At 44.2% G+C, this 20,000-nt stretch overlaps 1 protein-coding gene across 3 annotated transcripts in view; it reads left to right on the plus strand.

The window, feature by feature from the left end:
* MGMT (O-6-methylguanine-DNA methyltransferase) overlaps positions 1 to 20,000 on the plus strand; it is a 144,893-nt gene that overhangs the window by 102,647 nt on the left and 22,246 nt on the right. For all 3 annotated transcript variants that reach the window (XM_014945232.1, XM_014945234.1, XM_014945233.1), the window contains one exon: positions 13,110 to 13,267. In XM_014945232.1, coding sequence (XP_014800718.1) covers positions 13,110 to 13,267 — 158 coding nt within the window. The remainder of the gene's footprint in view (positions 1 to 13,109; positions 13,268 to 20,000) is intronic.

Consider the following 20,000-nt stretch of genomic DNA (forward strand, 5'->3'; position numbering starts at 1 on the left):
GGCTTATCTTTGCTGCTTCCCATATACTTATTTAAATAAACTGGGTTTTACCATTCAGCTGGTTAGGGCTGTCTTTTCAAGGATGCCTTTATTTGGTTTTATGTGTATATTGTGTGCTATATTAATATAGGTGTTTGCCAAACTAATTTGAAAAACATTCCAGTGGTGATTCCAAGTGTTTTTCTGCCCGTTGTCTCCAGGAGCAGGCACTGCTTGCCCCGTGGAGGAGCAGTGGGGGGGACACAGCCTTGTCCCTGTCCCCGGGAGGCAGAGAGGGTCCGGGCAGGCTCGGGTGTGGGAAGATGGAGCAAAGAGCTCGAATCTCTCTCCCTTTTGCTCCAAACTGCAGTTTTTCAAAGCCAGTGACGATAATTCTGATTAAGACAATTAAAGTTTTTATTCAGTTTGTTTATTGCAGTATTAGTAATCTGGAAAAGAGATTTGCGATAATAACGCACTTTTTTTTTTTTTTTTCCTACTGTTAAAGAGTTTTATTATTCTGTCCCTGCCAGAAAGCACATTTTAAGAGCTTGGATTCAAAATTAAATATGACCTCAGTGTTTTAAAATACAATTACAATAACTATCCATTTAGGAAGTTTTTTTCTTTTGCTTTTGACATATGGTCAATATGCTTATGCCAGTTATTAAAGACATGATTTTATGCTGTGCTAACTCTTTAGCATAGTGCAGCTGCCGGAGTAAATACAGCCCCATGACAAGGGGCCTGGAGGACGCGCGTGACATGAGCTGCTCCTTGGGTTAAATTACTCTGGTGTCTGTACATAGGTAAAGAAAAAAATCCACCGCGCTTGATAAGAGAAATTTATATTATTTATATGGAACAGAACAAACCAATTTACAAGAAAGGCACTTAAGTGGGGAGCTTATTTATTAATGAGTGTAGTACACAAGCTAATGGGGTTGTAATGCAGATGCACCTAAAGCTCGGAGGACGGCGGTCTCCAGGCGCCGCTCGCCACTTCAAAAGAGAGAGGAGAGAGAGCACGCTGGAAAATCTCTCAGTGCAATTCCAAATGGAGTTATGCAAAGTAGATTTGTCTGTCTCCTCTTCCACAGAAGGGTGGTCTGTCTGTGAGCGTCTCCGTCTCTCCTGCCACGGGATGTCAGTGGGGTTGCAGAGGAGGAATGAGCTGGTACCAAGGTTGTAAATCACAGCTCTCCCTGGATCCCACTTTCTCCACCCCATTTTGTCCTCCTTGGGGGGGAATTCGGGTGCGACTAGAAGGTCCCATCAGGTTCACATCCATCTCCTCTACGTGCGGGGGGAATTCAGGTGCGATTAGAAGGTCCCATCAGGTTCACATCCATCTCCTCTACGTGGAGAAGTCCCAAAGCTCCTGGCTCCCAGCAGCGATGCTCCCAGGGCTGGGGTTTGCAGGAGGGTGGGAGAAGCAAGTGGACATGGGGGTCATGGTGGTCCATGAAGGGGGGAGGTTGTTCCAGCTCCTGTATTTAGTCTTTAACGAGCTTCTTTTGAGGTAGTGGTTTATAGACTCTCATTTCAGTTAATTATAACAGCAGTTTTTTTGAAACGGTATTTTTATTGGTTTTATTGATGTGCCCTACTGTTTTTCCAATCCTCTGATTGGGTTCTGCTCGGTTACCTGGGAGAAGAAAAAGCTTTTCTCCCCGATTTGGAAGATGTAGGGAGGTGGGCGATGGGGGGGGGATGCTTCTGGGTGAGGGGTCCCAGGCAGCCCTGTGCCCCTCCTGAAGGCTTCTGGGCTTCCCACAGCCCACCTCCAAAGAGGTGACCTCCAAAGAAGAGACCTCTGAGGAGGTGATCTATTTGCATTGCACACAAGAAGGGCTGATGATTCTTGCTTACAGTGAAGGAAAATACTCTGTATTTTTTGTTCTTCCTGCCATCGTAGGGTTGTGTTTCTGTGACCTCCGAAGAGGTGATCTATGGCACTGCAGTGCATGGCACACAAGAAGGGCTGATGATTCTTGCTTACAGTGAAGGAAAATACTCTGTATTTTTTGTTCTTCCTGCCATCGTAGGGTTGTGTTTCTGGTTTTGAGGCTTAATTGGTAAGAAGTGAAGCTGATTCTTCATTTTAGGAAAAATCTGCCAGTGCACGTGGGAGACAATCTCAAAACCCTGTAGAAGAGCTTTGGAGAAAGTATATTTATTAACTGTGCTGTGTTAATTGGCATATATTGGCAGTTTTTTCTGAGAGTTCTGTTCTCAGCCTAGGTTGACATGGAACTCTGGATGATGAATGCCTGCTAGAAACCCAGATCTTGACAAATTTCCTGATGGTTCCATCTGATGTCAGTGTTCCTGTGGTTTCTGAGTGTTCATATCTGGTTTTAAAAAAGAAAAAAATTAATTACTATTTCTTTGTGCTGATGTTAGAAGCTTCACAATAACATGGGGAGGGTCAAAGTGGCCTGAGGGGCTTTGTCTGGTGGCTTCCCTTTCTCCCACACAGCTCCTTGGATGTGAAGTGCATCAGAAAGGGCCTCATTCGTGAAATGAAAATATTTTTGGCATTTTTTTCATGCAGAAGATGCTCAACATCCCTTGTCTCTGCCCTGATGGGACATGGTTTGTCATCACAGGAGATGCTCAGAGGGCACAGACTGCACTACGCCCAGGCTGAGAAGCGGCTTTGAAAAATGTCCCAATGAGCTGAATTCTTAAGAGGTGCCTGATTTATCTCTATCTTAATTCATTTTAATAGGCTGGACTATCTGCAGGTGCTGTTGATTATAATTCTTGGCGCTCGCTTTCATCTGGAATTCATGCACTAACGCGCATCAAGGTGGACACCCAAAGTCAGAGCCCACTTCCAATAATTCAGCCTTGAGTTTTCCTCCTTCGATTTTCCTGTGCACCAGTGGGAGACCCAGCCCTTGCAGTGTAAAGGTTGTAATGTGTATTTTAACTGCCTTATTTTGTTGTTGTTTTTTGTGGGTTTTTTTAAAAAATCCATGCGTAATTGGGATTATATCTATCTTAGATATGTTGAAAAAATTTGAATCTTACTTCAGACACCAGTTAGCAGCTGGGTTATGGTTACAAGGCAATAGAGGTGGATTGTGAATAGAGGTGGTGGAGGTGATGCTACCTGGCCGTTGGGCAGATGGTGGGGAGAGTGGTGGTGAACACCCTAAAACGGGAGCTCCGTGGGATGCCAAGGGACTCTGGTTGAAGGGTCCCCTGCAGCCAGCCCTAACACAGTTAATTGCCTGTGATAAAACCGACCTCGCAAGTCTGATGGGAGAATCCTTTTATATAAGGAAAAAAATGTTTTGTAACAGTTTCTTGTAAGTGCTAAAATTAACTGACTTTCTTTTAACCTAATTATAGATAGAACTGATGATATCACCTATGCTTAATGTTGCCGAACATCTCGGGTGAGGGTGTGCTGCAGCTGCCTGGAACTTGGCTGAATTTTTGCTTTTCTCTTTAAAGCATTTCACGCGAAGCATCTGCTTAATTGTTGCTGGTTGAGGGTCTCCTGGGAGTGCGTTTGATTTCCCCCATTCTCAATCTAGAACAGGTTGGTCCTCTCCAACAAGAAGATACACAGAAATTGGAGGTTTTTTTTCTTTTTCAGACAAATATTCCAGTCATTCTGCTGCCAAACCCACTGATTTGAAACAGAAATACTTAGGAATATTTTTGTTCTTTAAGTGTGGCCCAGCTGTAGGCCTTTCAAAAGCTTCATTCATAGAGAGGGAATGGGTCTCTCTGGGGAAGGAGGTCTCTGGGCTGGTTCTGGGGCTGAGCACAAGGTGATACAGCCTCACGGTGCTGATGAGCACCAGAACTAACTGTAGTTTTGTTGACCTGCCTGAATGACCTCTGCTGGGACAAATGAGGGAGAAACGTGTTGGGTGTTGGAACTGGATGGTCTTTAAGGTCCCTTCCAACCCAGACCATTCTATGATTCTATGAATTCTCTGTGAGCAGTAAGGTTGGAGAATGAGTAGCACTGAGATGGTCCATACAAGGTGACTCCAGGAGGATGGGTGATGGCCAGGGTAGAAAAAGGTGAGAACATTGAATCTGGGCGATGTAAGGAGAAGGAAGGAGGTTGGCATGGAGTGTACAATGAAGCAGGGCTTGGGGCATTGGGGTGCACTGCAGAAGATTGAGATGGATGAAGAACCGTAACTTCTTAGTGGTTGTCCTTGCACCATACCGTTGTTTGAACAGAGATCTGTCCGTAATGAGGTACAATTCTCTGAAAAAACAAGGAATACATTCAGGAAAAATTATCCAAGCCCACACACACACATAACATTGTTTTCCTTGAAGGTGTTTCTTGTGTCCCTGGGGCAGTCCATCACTCGCCGATTGCCGTGTCTCCTCCCTGGTCTCTTGGTACCACATCCCAGGGCCAGATCTCCTCTGAAATCTGTGTCTCTCTCTGTAGGATTCCAATCACAACTGTAACGGTACAGGGCAGTGAGCAGCGTTTAATGACCTTCAGTGTTATCACTTGAGTCTTCGGGGCATTGACATTGATTTTCCTTATCTTGGCATGTGAGGACAGGAGTCTCACTCCCTTCTCTGAAGCGTTTGCTGGTGGGCACCAGGAGCGAGGGGCTTTGCAGGCACTGGGGCTGGTTGTGATGGTGGGCTACCTGTGCCCCTTCCCTGGGCAACCACGGCTTGGCACCTGGGTTTAGCATCATTAACTGTCAGACTCTGGAAAAAAAGGCCTAGGCCATTTGGATACCAATGTATTTTACTCAAAGAAGGCATCTATTTTATTGGAATTTGTATTTTAAACCCAAGTTTTTGTGCAGGCGCTGCTTTTTGAGGGTAAAAGAGAGAGACCGTTTTCACGCGGAATTTCTGGCCAGTCAGATCTGTCAGAATTTACGTCCTCAGTAACGGATAAAAGCAGAAAGGAGAAAATACTGCAGAGGTTGTATGACAAGGAGCACGTCTTAGTTCTGAGTCCTCGTACTCTTCCGTAAATGCATCAATTTGGTCTTAAAAGCGCTGGCGGTGGGGTTGTTCAGCAGGAATCGGGGTGTTATTTCTGTTTATTGCAGCTCTCATCCTTTTTTTTTTTAATCTCTTACTACTGTCATGCAGGCACTTCATTTGTAAGAAGCTAAATTAAACTACGTGAGGATGCACTTCCCCATGAATTTTAAACCTAAAAAGCCGCTTTGTTCCCTGATTCGGTTGTGGGGAAAAAAAGCTGCACCGCAGACATCCGGCTATTTGAACTCTTTATTTGCCACATTTACAATATTAATAACACTGTTTCTAGAAGTTGTCACATCAAGTAAAAGATCTTCATTCCAGGCTGTCTTTTGGGGCCAAATTGAGACTGGATGCATGCATTTAATAAATTGTAGTCTCAAGTAGTCATTTTTGTAAATAATTAGCTTCGGTGAAAGAATAAGTTAGCATATTGTATGCATCTAATGTTGCAAATGTACATACAGCAAACTTTCCTATTAATCAACAGTCAAGCGCCGTAAGTTGGGTCTCATACATAATGAATTGTTCTTAAACCTCCTGGGTTTCATTGATAGAAAAATAAGAGAAAACACAAGTGTAGTAAGCTTTTGAATAAAATTTAACGAGATTGCTCTGCATCCTGTAATCGTTTTGGAATCATTAGAGACCAGATAATTCATCTGCAGTTTTGGGGTGGCTTTAGCCTTCATCTATCAAAGAAAGACTATTTAAATGACATTTAGGTGCTGATAAAATGCATTTTTATTTAATTTCACAATGAAAGCTTCAGTAAAAATGCCAGCCAACTCTACATTTATTATGTAAAGAATAATGCTGCATGACTGACTCTCATTTTAATGTTAGTTTTTGTGTGGTAATCATTACTGATTCTTCCATTTGAAAAGTAACACGCAGCTATTTCTCTAAGAAAAAAAAAAAAAAAAGACTTGGTAAGACAAGCACAGAGGTGGATAGGTGTAGGAAGGGACGGTCATCCCTCGCTTTTCAAACAGTGTGACTTTTTATCCAGCCCTGAATTCTGCTGCCTTCACACGCGTGAGTGTGGCGTGGAGAGTTGTCTTCAGTCGTTTGCTGATAAAATAAGAAAATGCCATTTAAAAAAATAAAAACCAAACCAACAGTATGTAACCTTTTAAATTATATTTGTTCCTGATAACTATTTCATGGCAGGAGTTTACCATTCATGTCCTAGAGAATCAGCAGTGAATTCTCCTGCAAATGTAATATTTTACTTTTAGGTGCTCTTCATGATTAATGGTACTAATGGCCTAAGCTCTGGAGATGCTTGATCCACCTGAAGTTTCCCAGTTGACCAATGGTTTTAATGGATGCTCATGGCCAGGAGACATCCCGAACTGATGGTGGCTTTGGTTGGCGCAGGAGCCTGTCTGAGAGGCAGTATCAGGAGGACAGGGACATGTCCTTGGGCATCAGCATGGCATCTCCTGGGGAAAATGACCCAAAGACCATTTGTCCTCACTGGTCTCATACCACTTAGAGAACTTCTGCTGCTGGCTGATGCTCTGAGGATGGTTTTGTACCTGAGGTGACTCGCAGAAGGGTTGTGGCTACATCCTAAATCTAAGTAATTGGGCAATATTCTCAAAAATGTTTTCCTCTCCACCCATGGGCAGATTCACAGTCACAGAATGATGATAGGAGTTGGAAGGGACCTCTGGAGATCATCTAGTCCATCGATTCCTTCTGTAAGATCCATCAGCCTGATGCCAAAAAAGCCCTTTTTTTTTTCTATTTTTTTTTTTTAACCCTGGCCCAAGGCTAAAAGCCCTTCAGTAGTCCACCCACACTCCCCATCTTGTCTGACGTTAAGTAGCTCTGCAGCCTCCAGAAGAGCCACGTCTAAATTGCTGTCAGATCCCATCCAGGCAGCTCCGGCCGGCGAGCGGGGCTGCCGGGTCACGTCAGAGCCCATTCGTTACAGCCGGGGCCTCTGGTCTTTGTCCCTTGGCAAGAGGATTAGTGTGACAGCCACATGGAGCTCCTTACGGAGGGTCACCCAACACCTGGGGAGGTTGGGCTTCAATTACCCACCGGGGCGGCCGCCGAGCTGGGTGCGACCTTGGCTCCAGGAGTCTCCCTCATGGGCTCCCCGTCTAGGGAAGGTTTCTGTAATCCACACCCTGCTCTTTTTTTCTTCTTTTTTTTCTTTTTTTTTCTGTTTGGGGGAATTTTGGGGGAAAAACTGACCTTTTAATACAAGATACTTGCAGGGGTTTTTTTCTTGCTGTTTTATTTCTGTCCCCCTTCCCTCCATTACTTTATTCCCATCAGAGCCTTTTTCATCCCTACTGGACATAGGGTAATTTTGATGACTTTTTGGACCTTTTTAAGGCACAGACTTGTAAGAAACCAAATGGCCAAATGTGGATGTGGTCACTGTGAGGGTGGTGAGAGCCTGGCCCAGGTTGGCCAGAGAAGCTGTGGCTGCCCCATCCCTGGAGGGTTCAAGGCCAGGTTGGAGGGGGCTTGGAGCAACCTGGGCTGGTGGGAGGTGTCCCTGCCCAGGGCAGGGGGTGGCACTGGGGGGGCTTTAAGGTCCCTTCCAACCCAAACCATTCTGTGATTCTATGATTCTGTGGATTTTGATGTTGGTTTTGATGAAAGCAGGCCAAGAAAAGGGTTTGATGAGATTTTGTGCCATCATAAAGAGTACGGTTGACGATTGCTTTTACAGCATCCTGGTCATAACAGGATCCAAAAGCTTGTTAATTAGGATGAATTTATTTATATTTTAATATACCGTTGGTTCTTAGTGAATAAAAGTGCTTATGGGTTTTGTTCAGGGAACACAGTGGAAAAAATTATGGATGCTCTTAAAAAACAGAGAGTGATGTGTGGTTGAGTGTCCAAATATGTTTATTCTGTACATTCCTGAAGATAATAAGATATTGCAAACCCAGTGATCTTCAGTACCGTGTGTGCCACAGTGTCAAAACACAGTTCAGTTGGTAACAACCTGGCAAAGACCCTCATTTCCATGAGAAGAGATTGGGGTGTTGTATGTGAAAAGATGCGTTCCACAGAATATTTTTTACTATTTCTTCTTTTTGTTTTAGGTCTTTATTTATCCGAGTGGAACTGTTGTGGTTATTAGAGCAATGTAATAATGAATTATCTGAGTCTGCCCCTAGGTACCAGTGGCCCTTTGCTGGCTGCAGGAGGAGTTGCATTGGGAGTTGCAATGTTTGTTTGTTTTGGGAGGTTTTTTGGTTTTTATCTTAACCAAATGGAATTAAAGGGGGCTTTTCATTAGCTGGGCACCTGTAGCAGTCTATAAACTCTCCTTGGGCAAATACTAGAGTTATCAGGGATGAAATATTCAGGTTTGTGTGGCAGAGGCAGAGGAAGTGTGCAGTGGATGTTATGTTCAAGCAATCGATTACATTTTATAGATACAAATATTTTATAAATATACAAATAAATATATACATATGTTGGGGGAGCCCTTATGACATTCTCGTATTTACCCTGAGAAGCTGCCAGCTCTTAGCTTCACCCCGAGGAAGTTGCCAGCAGAGTTGTTGTGATATATTCTCTTTATTTGAAACGGTGCTACCCGAGGTCCATCTTGTAATGTTTTCCGTTAAGGTTTATTAAGGATTTACTGAGGCAAAAAGTAGTGGAGAAATAAAATAAATAATTAAAATCATACCAATTTAGAACATGGCTACCCACTGAGGCTTCTCACAGCATTTCTCTGGTTTTCATAATGGTTAAGCTATTTAGGATGATACCGAAGCCAATCTGCTGCTTACATGTTTGTTTTGGAAGCACGTTAGAAACTTCCAGTTCTTGGCAAGTGGTTTGGAAGGAGCCTGTTAAACTGAAACAGGTGGTGTTTCTGCTTTTCTCCCCCTCTGCTAAAACCATCTTTTCCTCCGTTCCATCCTGTGCAAACATAAGGAGTCACAGAAGAGACCCATCTGGGGTGGAACATCAGGATGACACCTCCCAGCTGCCTGGAGGCACGACCCAGTGGCTTCCTTAGTCTGGTCAGTCTTAAAAAAGAGCTGTAATGGAAATAAATGTGTAGGATTGCAGTACAGAATGGCACGGAATAGCTGTGGTATGTGTAAGCTGGAGCAGTAGGTCTGCACCTGGGCTGTGGTGGGTTCTTGTGCTGGGACTGACCTTGTGTCTCTCTTGGACTTCACCACCACCGAGAACTGAAGGCACAGGCTGGAGATCTGCAGCAGCAGATCCTTCCCTGGCTGGGAAAAAAATCTCATTTTGAGAGACATCCAACTTAAAAAAAAAAAAAATATATATATATATTTTTTTTAGATGTCTGCTTTTTATAGCTTAAAACAAACATGTTTTTCTTCTGTTTGAGGAGTGTGTAGTTTTAATTAAGCATCACATCGCGAAGCCGTGTAGATGAGTCAGTCACTCGCAGCTGAACATCCATTTAACCACGGAGTCCAGGCAGACATCTGACTTTCTGCACCCAGGGTAGAGCCTGGCACCTGCAGGCAAACAGAAAGTTTCACTTAGAAAAAACCCAACCTAAAATCCCTACATTCATGATTACACGTTGACCAAGAGAAAATACAAAGACTCAGTTTTTTAAGGTGCCCGGCAGCACCCGGCACAATTTGCTGATGAGAACGAGCGCAGTGACGGTCTCCGATGGAAGTGTAAGTGATTTAAATAAGACTACTGTCTTTTAAATAAATGCTTCTCATTATTCTAGCCACATTGCAAGAAAGGTGTCGGTGCTTTTTAAGGAAAGATAAAGAAATTCTCCAGAGCAAAGGTAGAGCAGTTGGATTTTTCACACCTGTTTAATTTCTTGCATTTTTAGATGAATATGCTTATTTTATTTTCTTGTATATAAGTAAAAATTGCATCTTGTTGAATCACAGGTTTAAGACCTCAGCTTTCTGTAGGCAAAGCACAGAACACATGGACACTTGGCTGTCACCTTGTGTGCTGGTGGCTCTGTAGCCTGGAGCAAGTCCCATCTTCTGGACATCACCAAGGGCAGGACATTAAAAATTGTGGGTCCCCTTTTTGCTGTTGTTCATTGGTAAAGATTGGACACAAGGGGTTAATGTGACTCTTAGATGGGTATTTTTCTCTGTTGGTGGACAACTAACCTTTTTCCTTTCCATCTTGACGTTAGAGGTGCTCCAAGCTCAATGTGTGGAGTAGGGTGTTCAGACACCTCCCAAGAAGCCTGACGTTGAGCAGAGGAATTTCACACCGGGGGGAAATTTCCCACGATGGAAATCACCTGCTCTCCTTTTCTTCTCATGAATGTTTGGAGACCACTTTTGCCTCTGCTTTTTGAAACGCCTGTACAGCTTAGTTGGGCCAAAGCGTGGCTTTGAAGCCTGAGAAAATCCTTTAAAAGGCCACTGGTGTTTTAAGTTGAATTTTTAATGCCAAGGTAGTTTGTAGAAGGAGTTCTGCTACGCAGCTTCAGGAAGAGAAAGGGGAGGAGGGCAGGGAGGGGAGGAGGGCTGGCAGAAGACACCCACACATAAGTGATGTTCGTTCTTTTTTTTTTATTAATGCTGTCAAATTCCCGGGAATAGCTGTTAGCATTTCTAGCCAAGCAAAATTAATATGAGGATTTATTTTATTTTTTAAATTTCTGCCAATTTGAAGCTCTCAGCATGTATGTTGGATACAAATCAACTTTGTATCCTAGAGGAAGTCAACGTGTTCCTAAAAAGCAAGGCATTTTCCTTTGTGTGTTCCCTTTCCTTGCAAGGCTTTTCCTTTCTTGACCAAGGTGGAGGTGGCAGGCTTTGTGAAAGCATCTAGTGTTGAAGTGGCAGGAGAACAGTCTCACCAAAATCATCTAGAGATGTTCAGCAGCGATGAGGCACTATTCTTAAAAGCAGTAATTAAAAAAAAAAAAAAAATTAAAATTAAGACTTCTATGCAAACAGTCCTGCCAGGGAAGGCCTGGTGGGAGTGAGGAATGTGTGTGTGATGGCAGGAGGAATGTGTCCATGCATTGGGAAGGCCAAGCCTTGCTATGGTAACGCAGCAGGTTCCTGCAGCCTCCCAGCCATGGAGATGGGCAGAGCAGCTGCTGTATCATGTCTTCTGGAAGAGACTGATGGATCTTTACTCTGTTCCTTGTATTAAATATGGAGCTAATGGCCTGATGGTTGCCTTGAAGCTCCAGGCAAAGCCCTGATCAGGCCATGGGCCAACCAACCTTGGTAGCTCCGTACGTCACCAATGCTGGTGTGCTGCTTCCCACCTGGTTTGGGGGGAGAACAGTGGGGTTTGGGGCCTTCCTGGAGCAGGAGGAAATCCTGATGCCTGCCTGAAATCATCAGGCTGGGGCGACTGGGGGCTGCTTGCCTGCAGAGCAGCGAGGAGACAAAATCTTTGGGTTTTATGGTGATATTACAGTCCAAATCATTTCCAGACTCCCAAGGATGTGAAACAAGATGATGTGAAAAACATAAGGTTACTGGAGTTTTGAGTGCTTTCTATGCTCTTCTGGATAAATGGAGCAGAAAAGTCGACCAACTTCTCGTGGAGATTTCAGAGGCATTATTATGTTCTGCAGTTATTACATTGTGGTAGCTCTAACAACCCACAGTAAAACTGAGCCGTATTCTGCCGGGTGTTGTACATGTGCGGAATAACGGATCATCCGCCGTGTCGAGAGCTTGGGTTGAGGTCCATGCCTCAGGTATTCGTGCAAAAAAGTTTATGCACAGATTCTCATTCCTTGTTTTTTTTAGCCAAGAGATTATTAAACAGGAAAATAGCATAAAGTAGACATTGTTTTTTTAAAGAAAATTGATAGCACTTTACACCCGCACACACAAAAAAAAAAAAAAAAAAAGAAAAATGAAAAGCACTGATTTGGTAAATAAATGAAGAGAGAGAGATAAAATTACACTTAATTTCTGGCCAACTGGATCCAAAGCTGATTCTTCTTTTTTGTTTTGTCTCTGCTCCAAGCCATCAACCCGTACCCTTGTGCGACCAGAGTGTTTTAATTGTCCACCTCTGTGTCCCTCCTCTGCTTCCTAATCAGTAATTACGTGCCCCTCAGTGGTTAGTGATTAATCAGAAAGCGTACTGGAGTGTACTGGGGCATTTCATAGAACCACAGAATTGTCCAGGTTCAGAGCAGAAGACTCTGGTTGAGTTGAGTTTTAGCAGCTCACTGTTGAGAAACTTCTTGTTCTGGGGTCTGGCTGTATTTCCAGCTCAAGGGAAAAAGCTGCAAAATTTAGAAAACCTTAGGAGGGCTCATCAGTGGTGCTTAAGGTTCTGGACATGAGAAGACAGCTGGCAGGGCTTTCTGGTTTGGCCATCACCCTTGAGGTTGTCTCCTTGCCACTCTTCCCATCGTTTTTCTTGGGTGCGTTACTAACGAGCTCTGGTTTTTATTGGTACCCTGGAACTGGTCCCAGTGGTTCTGAGAGACACCCACCACACCACGATCTCATAAGGGTTCACATTTTCATTGCTGTCATACACACGTTGCTCTTCCAGAGGGAAAGAAAAAATAAGTGAGAAGAAGTACATTTTTGCTTCTAGGTGCTTTCTGTTCGCTTGCTTCGCTCCTCAGTGTCCTGCAAGCACGAGCTGCCATTGAAAATCAAATGAATTCTCAATTGCTTCCTTCCAATTCAATAAGTGGAGGGAAGCAGAGACCTGCCACCGGCGCTGGGAGGAAACGGGGCAGAGGAAGGCGCGGGTTCGGCAGAAAAACGTTTCCTTTTCTCTTTTCCCCAGGGAAGGTCCCCGGGGAGGTGGGACTGCGCCCTTGGGTGCCACAGATGAGGACCCTCACCTCCACCCGTGGTGGCACAAGGGTGGATTGTCTCCTGTGGACTTGGGTGGTTTCCTTGTGCCCTGACGTTTCCCACTTACACTCAACATTTTCCTCTCAACAGTTAGGATTTTGTCACAGGTGTGGTCACTGCGTTTCCAGAGGTGACGAGGACGCGTTTCTGTTGTTGCTGTGATGAATCTGTTTGCCTTTTTCAGAGCAGAAAAAGGATGGTGCCTGACTCTAGATAGAATGCTTTTGAGACGATCTATTTTCCTGCTAACGTAGAGAGTATGAGTATTCATTTTTACAATTTTTGTCGTTATAATTTTACAATTCTCTCTCTCATCAGGGCAGAGTCCTCGGCCACCTGGGAGGTGTGCGAGGGCGCGGAGGAGATGACGGAGCCGCTGAAGCAGTGCATGGCCTGGCTGCACGCCTACTTCTGCCAGCCAGCGAGGATGGAGAGCCTGCCCCTGCCAGCCTTCCACCACCCCCTGCTCCAGCAAGGTCTGTGCCATGGGCCACCCATGTCCCTCTGCTCCCATCAGCCAGGGCGGTGGTGGCTCCCGTCTCCATCATTCTTGGTCAATAGCAATACAGGTCATAGAATCACAGCATGGTTTGGGTGGGAATGGCCTGGCTGCACGCCTACTTCTGCCAGCCAGCGAGGATGGAGAGCCTGCCCCTGCCAGCCTTCCACCACCCCCTGCTCCAGCAAGGTCTGTGCCATGGGCCACCCATGTCCCTCTGCTCCCATCAGCCAGGGCGGTGGTGGCTCCCATCTCCATCATTCGTGGTCAATAGCAATACAGGTCATAGAATCACAGCATGGTTTGGGTGGGAAGGGACCTTAAAGCCCCCCCAGTGCCACCCCCTGCCCTGGGCAGGGACACCTCCCACCAGCCCAGGTTGCTCCAAGCCCCTTCCAACCTGAAATTGGATCCCATCATTTAAGAAAAATAATCTCAGAAGTCTTTTTACAGTTCCTTCTTGTCTGTCCATGGGTATCAGCATTTCCCATTGAATAAAATCTTCAGTTTAAGAGATCTTTCCTCCAACCTGGACTTGAAATTAAATAGGATCCCATCATTTAAAAAAAATAATCTCAGAAGTCTGCTTTTTACAGTTCCTTCTTGTCTGTCCATGGGTATCAGCATTTCCCATTGAATAAAATCTTCAGTTTAAGCTAAGGATCTTTAATTGTATTAGATTCCATTAGATTCTATAATAATATAGCACCAAAAAGGGACTAGTATCCTCTGTGTTACACGAGGTAGGATGGCACTAGTTTTTGTATAAACTCTAAATTACATATATTTTTTCACTGTCGTCTTTTAATTTTAATACAAATATTGTTTTTATCAGCTACTAAGATTTTGTTTAGAGGTTTTAGTGAAACTGTTCTATTAACAAGTGGGAGAATAATCAATAATGACACTATGATATATCATTTGTCAAAATTGCTAAAATGCTCATGAAGTACAACCTTCTACATGATTAAATTATCATCCAAGGATTATTTTTTATTAGCTAGGGTGAAATTAAGAGCCATGTTTGAAAACTTTAGGTTGAGTGTGAACGTGAGTGGGCAAAGCTGGATGTGAGACAGTTGCTGCTGTGGTTCCTTCCATCTCTCAATAACATCTTGAGTCAGAGTTGGTAGGAGACTGTGGTCCTTCCCTAGCTGGGAGAGGCTGGAGATGACTTGAAAGAGGAAAAATAAGTGTATTTGTTAATAGGAAGCTTCTTGAGGGGAAACAATCATCACCCTTCAATTTTGGGAAAGCTCTTCAGCACTTTCCAAGTGCAAAACCCAACCAGGAGGTGGCTGTTGGGCTGGGCTGGGATGTGGTGGTGGCCCTGGACATCACTGCTGGCCCTTTTTGCAGCACCCGTGGCTTTGTGAAGGATGTGGCTGGTGGTCCCACTGGCCGGGCTGGCCACCTGCTGGGCAGCAGTTGGTCCTCATGGGGTTTGACCTTCTGTACAGCTGGTTTGCTGCTGGGGAGGGGAGGGAGTGCAGTTTTCTCATTATAACACGTGCAGGTTCAGGTTTTTTTAATTTAGTTCAGTTATTTGCTCTTGGCCCGAGCCCAGGTGTGCATGTTTTATGAGGGGAAGGCACGTACGTAATGGAAATGCTAACGAAGATTTAATTGGCACAAATCACAATGATGTGATAGCATTTCTATTCTTCTTTACTTTCTCCTAGTAATACTTTCATAAAATAGAAAAATTTATATTGGAAGGAATGTGGAAATACGTGTCAAAAATTTAAAGAAACTATTTTTAAAAGTTATTTAGTAGAAAGGCAAGGTAAAAACTGCATTATAATGGATTACGTTGTACATTTCAATTTATCTGTAAGTCAGAAATGCAGTAACGCTAAATTAGGAATTTGGTATTTATTTACTTTTTCACATTTACATTTGAAAGTGCCTGCTCGTTTCTCCAGGCACTCAAAAATGCAGAATAAACACAAGCGAGAGCATGAAGATCCAGAGCCAGGAAGGTTTTTTTCTCATCGCAGTGATTTTCTTCCGTCTCTGCTTGTCGGCAGCTTTTCTAGTGAATCCTCTAAACCTTTGGCCCTTCTTTTCTCCCCTTCCCTGTAGATCTGAGCACTTCCAGCATGGGTTTGTTAATATTAGGTGAGTTGAGCTCTGTCATCAGTGGTTTTTGCGATAAGGAAAACTGAATTCTTGTGTCTTGGATTTTTCTAAAGCGCCGTTAATTTTCTAAGTGGCCATTAAAGGGGGGAGGAGTATTTAAAAGCACTCTAAATACCAAATTAACCATTCCTCCTCATAACTGGTCAGTGGCAAGGTTTGGATCTGGTGCCGTAGCACAGCGGGAGGCAGGAGAAGGTTGAAGCTGGTTTCTCAACACCTCCAGGAGCTGTCAGTTCACAGGCTGTCCAGTTTACCCTATGCAGCCATATTTTATTTGTATTTTTTGATGTAATTGAAAAACTGGAATTTTCAACAATTTGTGTCACGGCCGGCGCTCAGTGTGGACTTTCACTGAGCAAAGAAAAAGTTTTTCCCACTTCTCTGCTGCATTTCAAGGTGTTACCCCTTGGAAAAATCACTGAATTTTCATAATGGGAAATGATTAATTAGTCTTAATGTATCGTGATCATTAGCCCCCTGTATATATGAAGGAGAAAAATTGACCTTGTTATTGTTTTGAAGCCTGTGTTTGATTTGTGGGTCTGTGCCATGGAAAAGGCAATGTTAAAGCAGGCAGTGGTGGGTTTCCTGCCTCTCCCTGGTCGGGGCTGTGTGAGGCAGAGGCTGCGGTGGCAGAAGGGGTTGCAGGGCTGGGTGTTGTGGCCAGGGAGGGCCGTGTGTTTGCAGACCAGATGGCTCATTAGAGCAACAAGAGCAGAGGAAATTGGAGACACACAAGAGTTTTCCTTTGCCCTGTGACGAGCAGCAGCCCCAGGGTTCTGCTCTTTGCTTGCTGTGCCTTGCCACGCCACCATCCCCGCCGGATGAAGTCCTTTAGCTTCACAAAACCATACCTTTGTGTTCCTGAGCCTAGAGCTCCTCAGTCGGGTCCCTGTTCCAGAGCCATAGACCTGAAGCAAAGCTTTGCTCTTCTGCTCAGTCCAGCTCAAAAAATATTTCTTCAAATAAGATATGAATTATCATAGAATCACAGCATGGTTTGGGTTGGAAGGGACCTTAAAAGCACCCCCAGTGCCACCCCCTGCCCTGGGCAGGGACACCTCCCACCACACCAGGTTGCTCCAAGCCCCCTCCAACCTGCCCTTGAACCCCTCCAGGGATGGGGCAGCCACAGCTTCTCTGGGCAACCTGGGCCAGGCTCTCACCACCCTCACACCAAACAAGTTCTTCCCCACATCTCAGCTCCATCTCCCCTCTTTCAGTGTCAAACACTTCCCCCTTGTCCCATGGCTCCCTTCCCTGATCCAGAGTCCCTCCCCAGCTTTCCTGGAGCCCCTTGAGGGACTGGAAGGGGCTCCAAGGTCTCCCCGGAGCCTTCTCTTCTCCAGGCTGAACCCCCCAACTCTCTCAGCCTGTCCCCACTGCAGAGGGGCTCCAGCCCTTGGAGCATCTCCGTGGCCTCCTCTGGACCCACTCCAACCTGTCCACATCCTTCTGATGTTGATGGCCCCAGAGCTGGAGCTCTCAATTGTGGTGTCAGTGCAAGGGAGGAGGGCTCTGCAGGTCTGGAAGTGGCATTTTCTGTCACCTTACAAACCAAAGGCAGAGAAAAGCTGTGCAAAAAGATTGAGGAGGAACAACCTGAGGATGGAGAGAGGAGAGGAGAGCTTTGCAAGCCGGCTTAGTAGCTGAATTTTCCCCTGCATAATGCATGTCGTTCGTCCAAGAAGGGATATTGATGAAACACCTCATACATAATGGGAGCAGAGAGTCTTCAAAGAAGCTGATAGTACCTCCATTCTCCCTTCAAGATGACTTCGCTCCCTGCCCAGGCCTGTAATCAATAATTACCCTGTGATTTCCTGGGAGCCTTCTCGTTCAGAAACTCCAACCAAAGGCTCGAAACCTGGCGCGGTCCCCGCCAAAGGACAGCGAAACACGCTGTGAAATGTCAGTGATGGGCTGAAGAACCTGTGCCCTTTCTGGTGTCACCTCTGTGGGGTCAGACTCGTCCACCCGTCCTTCCATCCTGGTCTCTGCGGGTGGTGTTGGACCTCTCCCTCTAGAAAGCACCTGTGGAGAAAATCCTTCCATTAATGGCATCTTGGTCACTCTTCCACCCTCCTGCCCATGGCACCTGGTTGCACTTCTTTGTTTTACTGGTTTTGCACATTCTAATCTATTTTTTTAAAAAAGTCTGCTGCAAATTAAGAAAGGAAAGTAGATTTTATGCATTCTTGTTATAACTCAACAAAGACCAAAGTCTTTTTTATCCTTTCCATGGCTGGAATGCTCAAATCCAAGAGCAGGTTTTCCAAAGACTGTGGGGCTGTTAATTTGGTTACTTCTGAGACAAGAAATTCAGTGTCCCAGGAATGCTTACGTTTAAAAATGTTTTTAATCACTGTGCTGCTTACCCTAATTACAGTCTGCACTATAGCCTAAGAGTAAATTTTTATCACATACGATTCAACCGAAGACTTTTTCAATATATAAAGATTATTTAAATTAGAAAAGCATTTACAGTATTGCAATGAATACAGATCTGTTTTCCCTTGCTTTCAATTATGGACTTAAGAAAAAAATGTCATAAAAATCATTGACTTTGTTGAGATACAGCCAATATAGCTAGAAAGTTTGCAGCTTCAGGTGCCTGTTTGTAAATAATAGGACAGCAACTCTGTACTCACATTCAGTGGGAAAGAAATGGCTGGTAAAAATGTCATTCTTTAAAAGATAAGAATGAGTAAACTACTTTTCAGGAGCCCCAGAAGCAGAGGAGGAAGCACCAGGATGATATGTGGCCTAACAGGGGGCTAAAGCAAGACAAGTGGTTTTTGGGTTTGTCTGGAACTTTTCTAAGTATGTATTTTCGTATTGCAGGTACGTACCTGCTCAGGGACAAGGTATTTAGTCAGGTATTTATATTGATAAAAATTTGTTTATTTATTTATTTATACTCTATATATAATTAGTTCTATTTAATTATATATATAGAAAATAAGTCAGTTTTGCCTGGCAGGTTCGGTGCAGCCCTACCTCCCACCAGTTCAGTGTGAAGAATGCAATGACCAAGCCCCAGGCCAGGCAAGGCCACCTCATCCATTGCCATACTCCAGGCATTGCCATCCTGAGTAGAGGCTAAGGAAAAAAAAGTTGAGAAATGTTTCTGACTTTCCCTTTTTCATTCCTGCAGCTTCATCAGACATGCAAATACGTTTCTATTTAGGCCTTTAGAAAGTGTTATTTTAAATATGAAATATTTTAATATGAAATAATCTGCTCGAAAACGTTAGTACTTCACATATCTGGACATGGCAGATTCAAGTGCAAAGAGATGACAAGCTTTCATATTTCTGTCTGCCAACACAAAATTCAAATTCCAGAGACTGGCGCCTTCTTTTATTAACATTTCATGTGAGAATAGTTTTGATAAGCAGAAAGTCACTGTTTTACTAGACATTTAATGGATTTTTACAATCCAATACTCTCCTACAGTTTTCTTCAAGCAGAAATCAATCCTCTCCAACCTTCTCAAATGAAAACAAGACCAAAAAATTAGCCCAGTTACTTTTAGTTCTCAAATTCTTTTTCCAGCCCAGTTGGCCCATCGCTTTGTGTCAACTATTTGTATCAAAAAAAAAAAAAAAAAACCAAACAAACAACAAGAATATTTACAATATTCAATATTTACAAGATTCCTGACCCAGTTTGTTTGAATTCAGAGCAAAATCCCCATCATTTTCAGTGGAAGATAGTGTGAGTTTTAGCGTTTTTTAAGGCACACTCTTTATTTGAGAGTAGTATTTATAGAATAAGTTCTCAAATTTAAGCCATTTCTGGCAATCCAGGCCCTATCAAATGCCCTTTTGGCTGCTGTCCCTGGCAGACTGTGGGGATTTAGGCAAAACCGTTCGGATGCACTGATTCTGGAGATGGCAGAGGAACCGCAGCTCCTTGTGCTTCAGGGGGTTTTGGTGGAGCCTTGAAGAGTAACCGTGGCTGAGGTGGGAGTCACCATCCCTGGAGGGATTTAAAAGTCGGGCAGACGTGGTGCTGAGGGACATGGGTCAGTGGTGAGTGTTCCAGTGTTGGGATGATGGTTGGACTCCAAGATCTCATAGGTCTCTTCCAACCTGTATGATTCTATGATTCATCCAGCAGAAATCTGGGATGCTTTATGGAGTCCATCTTCATCCCTTTGTGTGGAACCGCAGCTGGACCAAGGTTGGGGCTGTTTCACTCTGATCTGCAGCTGTAAAAGCCGCAGTTATGGGCTGCTTCTTTATGAAGTCAACTTTTGACATTGCTGCTTGTGTGTGAGATTTAGATGAAAAAGGCAAGGATTTAAGGAGGAGAAAAACAAATACCCACGTAGGGAAAAGACTTCTTGTATCGGGAGTCTGGTGGTCATCAGCTTCACCCGAAGCCCCAGACCTTAGCACCCTCCTACCATTGCAGACCGGGGAGGAATAAGTGTAATTTAATTCATTTTTCCTTTGATTTGTTTCCTTGCTTGCCACACATGCAGCCCTGTGTAACCTTTGCACCCTTACTTAATAAAAACCTATATAATCAAGATAAAAGGAAAGGATTTTATAAATACA

Source organism: Calidris pugnax, unplaced genomic scaffold (assembly GCF_001431845.1).
Source record: "Calidris pugnax isolate Ruff unplaced genomic scaffold, ASM143184v1 scaffold89, whole genome shotgun sequence".
Lineage (NCBI taxonomy): Eukaryota > Metazoa > Chordata > Aves > Charadriiformes > Scolopacidae > Calidris > Calidris pugnax.